Source organism: Anoplophora glabripennis, unplaced genomic scaffold (genome assembly GCF_000390285.2).
Source record: "Anoplophora glabripennis isolate ALB-LARVAE unplaced genomic scaffold, Agla_2.0 scaffold6, whole genome shotgun sequence".
In the NCBI taxonomy this organism is placed as follows: Eukaryota; Metazoa; Arthropoda; class Insecta; order Coleoptera; family Cerambycidae; genus Anoplophora; species Anoplophora glabripennis.
In genome coordinates, this window is record NW_019416749.1 from 1,838,739 (window position 1) to 1,847,254 (window position 8,516).

An 8,516-nucleotide genomic window follows, 5' to 3' on the forward strand; every position below is an offset into this window, starting at 1 on the left:
TCTTATTTCAAATTTAAAATCTAATGTAAATTGTTATTTAATTCTCGATAAAAGTTATCTCGCGACTTGCTGAAGTAATAATAATTTTACTTATACCTTAACATTTGAGTTCCTAATCATAATAGCAAAAGTTGATATAGGCATTCAGATTCACAATGGGTCGAAAAGTAACTATTGCTGCTTCGACATTAAATCAGTGGGCTTTGGATTTTGAAGGAAACAGAGATAGAATATTGCAATCAATTTTGGAGGCTAAAGAATTGGGTGCTACTTTTCGAACTGGCCCTGAACTTGAAATTTGGTTAGTATTGAACTGTAATACCTAAGAGGTTGTTTAATTCACCAAATATACGAAGCTATGTTTTAATTTTATATTGCTATTCTTTATTTATGGCAGTACTATAATATATTGTTAGACGACCATAATTTTTATACAATGGTTAACTGCTTAGATACGTGTGCGTCAAATAAGGGTAGATTTTCCCAACGTCTACAGCTCAAGTTGACAATTGTGTACAAATTTAGTGAACCTTGCTTAGTTAAGTCTGTTAAATATCTTTAGAAATATTTGTGTAAATGTTCCATATTTGAAATTACACCATGTATATTTTTTTCCATTTATTTGGACAAATACTTTTTGTTTATTTCAGTGGTTACAGTTGTGAAGATCACTTTTATGAAAGTGATACGTTTTTACATTCATGGGAGGTTTTAGCAGAGTTGTTAACTGCTCAGCTATGTAAAGATATTTTGATAGACGTAGGAATGCCAGTGATGCATAGAAATGTTGCTTATAACTGCAGAGTAGTATTCCTAAATAAAAAAATTCTTCTTATACGACCTAAAAGAATACTTTGCGATAGTGGTAATTACAGGGAAAGTAGATGGTTTTCCAGTTGGAAAAAGGTCAGTATCTTTGTTAGAAATATGTAAAAGAATGTTAAAATTTATGTGAGGAGAAAACTAATTTATTATATGATCTTGAATAATGTTTGAATAATGTTGAGTAAAACAATAAAACGGTACAATTTATTTATTTTTATTTACTCTTCTACAGGATAGGGAAACTGAAGATTTCCATTTACCCAGGATGATTTCTAACATTACAGGTCAAAAATTAGTTCCTTTCGGGGATGCTGTAATATCCACTCTGGATACTTGTATAGGTAAGAAAATAAAAAAATAAATTAACCCAATATTTAGCATAGAACATTACAATTTAGATATTAGTCTATGATGTTGATTATCAATAAGTACGGATCAGTGTTGTGGAGAATAATGTACTACATTCAAGATAGAGGTGTTCTATAAAGCGGATGATTCTTATGCAATGGCAAGGCAACGTTTTTGTAGTTGCGTAATATTCGCCTTTATGACATATATTTACCAAAAGTACGTTTGAAAACTGAAATTAACTCTAAATTATCCTGGTATATGATTTTCAAATTTTAAGTTTCTAAATATTTAGTGCTGTATAATTAACTACTACCTTACATTCTTTATCATGAAAACCACGTGAGAATCTCCATATAACACCTTTTATTATATTGAAAATTTGCAGGCTTTGAAATTTGTGAAGAATTATGGTGCGCTCAAAGCACTCATGTGCCTCTAGCTCTAGATGGTGTTGAAATTATTTGTAACGGATCTGGAAGTCACAGTGAATTAAGAAAAGGTTATGTGATAGTAGACTTAGTGAAAAACGCAACTATGAAATGTGGTGGTTGTTACATTTTCAGTAACTTGCGGGGCTGTGACGGCCAAAGAGTATATTTCGATGGAGTTTCATCGATAACTTTAAATGGTCATATTTTAAGCAGAGCAAAACAATTTGCATTAGAAGAAGTTGTAAGTTTTTTAAATTTTATTATTATTTCTTGTAAGAAATGATTTCATTGTGGTTTACACTTTTTTTATAAAATAAATTTGTTTCAATAGTAGTAATGTTTAAATATTTTTTCTTAACGCGGCAAAAAATATTTTCTCATCATCCTGAATCTGGTCTAGAATGAGATTGAGCTGATATAAAGAAAATGTATATTTTTTCACATATCACACTTCATAATATAGGTACTGTTGTAGGAAGTAATCACAGCTACAATCGATTTAGAAGATATTCGGTCTTATAGAAATATGATGCGTTCTAATGCAAATTTAGCTTCATCTGGTCCAGGGTATCCCAGGATTCTAGTTGACTATTCCCTTTCGCCAGAAAACGATACAACTCTTCCTACGGCACAACCACTCAATTGGACGTTTCTATCTGCTGAAGAAGAAATAGCACAAGTACGTAAATAGCAGCATTAATCATATTTTAATAATGAAGTAGATTTTTTATTATTCCCAGACTCATATAGATAATTTTTATGATGGAAAAATTTTAAAAGGCAAAAAGAAATTGGGGAGGGTATTTTACTAATTCAATTTTTCAAGATAGAAATAAGTTACGTCTTATGAGAAGCTGTACTTTATTTTCTTCGCTAACTGATACCCGGATACATATAAGGTTGTGTTAAGTGAACGGTTAGATTAGTTAAAGCCGTTTTGTGAATATATAAATTACCTAGTCTGACCGATCGGTTGATTGCGCAACACTATCGGATTATCAGACATTTGAAGCCAATTATACTAATTTCATAACAACGCGCCTTTTCTGTTTCGATTTTCAAAGTGAGTTGCAGCACCCAAACATAAATAAAAAATCATAAAATCAAGCTTAATGATTTCGACTCTACACATATGAATTATAAAAATATCAGTCAATTAAATTTTCCATCAATTGAATGTAAATATACATATTTTAGGGTCCAGCCTGTTGGTTGTGGGATTATCTTAGACGATCTGGTCAAGGAGGATTTTTTTTGCCACTTAGTGGAGGAATAGACTCTTCAAGCACAGCACTAATAGTTTATTCAATGTGCAAACTAATTATGGACACCATACAACAAGGTGGAGGTACTTATATGTATTTCCAAATATAATAGGGATCATCGATATCGATAAATCAATCTTTCGTCCCTGGTCTCACAAATCGGCATAAACAGCTTAATTAAAGTCATTTTTAGATTAATTTTTAAATTGCCTTCTTAAAAAATTGTTCAAAAACCTCTTAGAGCACTTACAACTCTTTGTGTTATTGACAATAATATGTTCTTTATTATAAAAAGAAAAATAGATCAAATTTTGAAATTTCCCTCTTCTTTCACTAAAATCAATATTATTAGATGTCATAGAAAGTATCTCCCGAATTTTAGATCCAAAAGTTTTGACGGACCTCAGGAGAATAACAGGTGATCAGGAATATCTACCGAAAAGTGCCTCAGAATTATGTAACAGGTTCTTGGTCACATGTTATATGGGAACTGAGAACTCTTCCAAAGAAACCAAACAAAGAGCCTCTGCATTGGCAGCAGCAATAGGAAGGTTTGTAATGTCCAGATATTTAAAAGAAATATATTACATTTCTCATATTAGAAGAATATACGTTATGAAAAAAAATTTCAAATTTTACTATATTGTACGACACGATTATGGACCATACTGTATAATTTTCTCTTATTTCTTACAACTAAAAATTTTAATTTGTTTCAGTTATCACATGAATATAGTAATCGATAAGGCAATAAGTGCAGTTTTGGAAATATTCAGCACAGTAACTGGGCTTTTCCCGAAGTTTGCAGTAAATGGCGGTTGCCCGAGACAAAATCTAGCGCTTCAAAATATACAGGCTAGGGTCCGAATGGTACTATCCTATTTATTTGCCCAATTAATGCTTTGGGCTAGAGGAAGGCCTGGCGGGTTACTTGTTTTGGGATCGGCCAATGTGGATGAAGCTCTTAGAGGCTATATGACCAAGTATGATTGTTCAAGTGCCGATATTAACCCTATTGGTGGGATATCGAAGACCGATCTTCGGAGGTAAGTATATAAGGGTGTAACTTCTTAAATTCTGTCGTGAAAATTGATTTTTTTTTTTGTAAATTACATACTCTGCCACTGGACAGGCTCATGTCACCCTCCCATCTTATCATAATTCAGGTGTAAAGTCAACTTACGTTCCTTTGTAAACAATGATCATGCACGTGGCTACAAAACTATTGGTCAATGAAATGGATCGAACAGTGCAGTCTTTGCCAAAGACACATTTTCATATAGAACCATACTTTACAACATATAACAGTTTTTACTTCATGTGTATCATTCGCGGTATAATTTTGTTTCTGTTGTATGTTGTTTTGGATTAATTTAAGATTGAAACAGTTGATGAAATTTCCAAATCAGAAAAAAGAATAAAAACTTTTAGTATTTTGTTTAGAATTTTACAACTGTGTACTTTTATGAATGCCATTTTTTTTAAATATTATCATTGGTTGTTGCAGGGAAATAATCAATAATTATCTTACCACAATAAAATTATGATAAAGTTAGTAAATGAGAAAATAGTTATATTTTATTGAGTAAATTTAAAAAAAAAATTGTATACATTACACGCAAAAAACAGATCTTTTCCTTTGTGTTGCTTGAAACAGAGTATCTGCCCTGACACAAATAAACAGCATTTTTGTGCTTTTACGCCTTAGATCTTCTAGCAACACTAACGAATAAACCCATTGATATCATTGTTTTCAAGCTTTTGAGCAATAACATATCACTTTCTGCCCTTAATACAGAAATACTGTCTCTGGTACTGTTAAAACTGTCACTCATGGAAGAAGATTTACATACTCTTTTTCCTTAGATTTATGGTATTCGCTAAAGACAAATTCAACTTGCCCATTATTGGAGATATAATTGATGCTCCACCTACCGCTGAATTAGAACCGTTAAAGCAAGGCGCACTGACTCAAACCGATGAAGAAGACATGGGTATGACTTATGCAGAATTGAGTCAGTTTGGGAGACTCAGGAAGATAGACAGCTGTGGACCGTATTCAATGTATTGTAAATTAGTACATACATGGTCGAATTCATGTACACCTAAAGAAGTTGCAGATAAAGTAAAGCACTTTTTCAGGTAAGTGCAAAACAAATTCGTCACACAGTGTTACTGCTATTCAATACCGCCACACGGGCAGAGAGCAACCTGCAATTTTCCAAGACATATCGCCAACTAGGCGAACTGATTGCAGGATGATACTGCAGGAAACAACTACTTTGCAGATTACATGCCTCGACCAGCGATGAGTTGTATAGTTTTTACGATCTCAATTGAAGAACGGTGAATATACCAGGTTCGGTCGCTGACGCAGCAACTCGGCATTGAAATATTTGAAAAACTTGTTTCGATTTTTATTTAGCCATACCCATATACACGTCTAGTCACCTAGTTGAAAAACGAGCGCGCGGGCAGACGCAGCACAATCACAGCCGCACTGGGCCACCTGGTCATAAATTCGGTTGTCAACAAATGAACTGGCAGTGCAGTGCAGCAATGCGGGATTTGGTGTGATTCAGGTAATTTTAATTTATTATAGGCACCTTCTATTAATCATTCATATTACAATTGCGAAAGGGAGAAATAATGGGGATATTTTGTTTACTAATATTATCACAACATGGCATTTTGGAGACCTTTTGAAACAGAACAAAACGGAATTTACCATCAATATAATAAAATTGTTTGAGGACATAAATAATTAAAATATGTTGTTATATATATATTGGTTTTGGATTGTTGGTATAATTCAATGCTGGACGGGGCATATAGCCTGGACAAAAATGTGAATTTTTGAAAAAAATATACAGAAGCTATACTTTTGATGAGTGGTTAAAATTTTGTCATTTATTTTTATTGGTACACCCTATAAAAAGTTATTATTCATTTATTTATGTATATCGAATTTTATGCATTTTGTTACAGATGTTATGCGATTAATAGACATAAGATGACCGTGTTAACACCATCATATCATGCCGAATCCTATAGTCCCGATGATAATAGATTTGACCTACGTCCATTTTTATATAGGGCCAATTGGTCATGGCAGTTTAGAGCAATCGACAAACAGGTTAGTAGAAACATAATCGACAAAGCTTGAATGTATATAGTCTAATTTTTATAAAATGGTTACTAATTAATATAATAGATTCTTTATTCTCGTGAGTAAGGACAATAATAGCTATAAGTATAATAACTAATTTTGGATTTTGTATATTTTTTTTCTATTTCAGGTTGAATATATCACTAATACAAAAAGAAGTGGGACAAATTTACCAATCGAACCCAACAAAAAATCAAATACAAATAATTCTAAATTACGTTCAGGGGTAACCGTTTAGAAACATTTTTTGACGACATTGATAAAATATTCTGGTATAATTAAATTGGTTGATTAGATATTAGTAGGGATACGTAATTTTCGCAAAAAAAAACAATCAAATTCCCCAAAAACAAATATCCAAATTTTCGCATTTATTTGCTAAAACCAAAAACAAATCATCAAGTTAGCAACAGGATAATAAAAGTAAAATAAAAGAAATTCTCACTTTAAAAAAATATTGGCAGAATATTTTTAAATTTAACTTAATTATATGTGTATCAGATAGTCTTACTGTTAGTTGAAAGTCAACATTGCTGTCCTTTCTACATTTTCTTCCAACAGCTTGGTCCTTCTGTCCGTGATAACAATGTTGTGAATATTGAAAAATTGCTCCGCATCAACACTATTACTTACATGACTCCATAATTTAGATGAATATATTTAGGTGCCCATAAAGCTTGAAGAACAACAGGAGTGTTTTTTTTTATCTTCTGCAGCTTCAAGAGTTATGAATGAATGTGATTATATCCATCAACAAACTCATCTCGCAGGATATTAAAAAAAACGGATTTTTGGAAAAACGACTACGAAATCTTTCCTAAGTGACTCTGAGTCAATAATAGATGGACAAAATGGTGTACCAATGTATTAGTAGGCGTCGTTCATTTCATTAGATTTCATGTGAACAATTAATTTATTCAAGCTCTCAGATTTTATCAGAATATCATCGCTTCGCATTTGTTTCTATATTTCACATTTTTTTCGTAATTTCGCATTTATTCGCAGTTATTTCGTAAATGCGAAAATTACGTATCCCTAGATATTAGTTCTCTCAAATATGTATTTAAGGGCCTATAGTTCCAGAAATGCAAAAATATGTGGTTACGAACCATATAATCATACGATTTATTTTTAAAAACGGCTTGCCTTTTAACTTTAGAATTACTAGTAGTAAGCGCACACTCATATTATTGCATGTCAAAATCATTTCTTAGGGTACAAATATGCCGGAGCAGCGTTTCATGTATTAAGCGTCACTTCAAATCACGATTCGTTAGTTATAAAACAGATCATTACATCCAAGTAGCGGTGGATGAAAAACACTGTTCCAACATATTTATACCCTTCCACCTCAATTTTTTTTTTACATTTATTTATTTTTTAAATATTTTTTATTACAAATGTTTACTTAAGTTTTACTCGTATTTATATTCTTACATATCAGTGCTTGTTTTAAAATGCAGTGATTCTTACATCAGTTGAGCAGCAAGGTAGCACAATGCAGCAAAATTGAATGTTTGTAATATTCCATTTGAAAGTTAAACAAACTTTTAAAGTGCCTGTGCTGATATGTAAGAAATGGCCTATGCCTTTTACAATATAAAAAGTGTACATTTACTGAAAATGTCTATTTATAATAAATTATTCCATATTCCATTTTTAATAAAATAAATATTTGCTTTAAAATATATGGACAATGTAAAACTAGAGATTATTTGACTCAAGATAAGTAAGTTTAGACTAATAAATGAAAATAATAAATACGAATGATTTTTTTAGGCATTAATTTTTGTAAAAATTGTATTAGCGGTACATATTGGAAATAAAGTCGTATTATTAGATTTTGAATAAAACAATTAAAAAAAAATTGTTCTTAAAAAAATCACAGCAGCCTTAATTAAGGTTTGGAATTTTGAGGAAGTAAGTTATATGCCTGTTTTTACTCCTATTTAATAAGAACAATTTGGCATTAATCTATTTTTTTAATTATTGCGTTAATAACTAGAAACACCCTATACAGGCTGTTACAAATTCACTTCTCACTACAGGGATCTCGGAAATGGTAAGAGATACGAAGTAGCTTAAATGGAGGACTAACATTATGCCTCTAAAAAATCAAGGCTAACATGATTAGTTTTCGAAATATTTGAAAAAAACTGAAATTTTGGAAATCCGTTTTTGTTTCATATCAGCCTTGTTTGAGGTGATATTGAAAAAAGAAGAACACTTTCTCAAGGCCACTTTTTCCCCTCTATCAAATGGCATAATCAATTTTTATATGTAACGTTTTGTCTCTCCAGGACCATCATCAACTTCATTTTTTTAATTACGATCCTAGAAATTTGATTACATTTCTTGCAAGCCTTCATGACCCCCCAATACTGTACTGCCTCAGCACAAACCAGATTCAGACGTTTCGTCTCAAAAAATTGTTGATGGTCCTGGAGAGACAGCCATGAGAAAGTGTTCTTTTTT

General features: G+C 31.7%; 1 protein-coding gene across 1 annotated transcript; it reads left to right on the forward strand.

Moving 5' to 3' along the window:
* The first annotated feature begins 155 nt into the window (after positions 1-155).
* LOC108912174 (probable glutamine-dependent NAD(+) synthetase) lies at positions 156-7,882 on the forward strand. The gene is made up of 11 exons (XM_018717357.2): positions 156-301; positions 651-906; positions 1,058-1,166; positions 1,562-1,848; positions 2,083-2,286; positions 2,805-2,955; positions 3,255-3,423; positions 3,592-3,918; positions 4,739-5,014; positions 5,861-6,008; positions 6,172-7,882. The coding sequence occupies exons 1-11, from the start codon at positions 156-158 to the stop codon at positions 6,277-6,279; spliced, it is 2,181 nt and encodes a 726-aa protein (XP_018572873.1). The 3' UTR covers positions 6,280-7,882.
* The last annotated feature ends 634 nt before the right edge of the window (positions 7,883-8,516 follow it).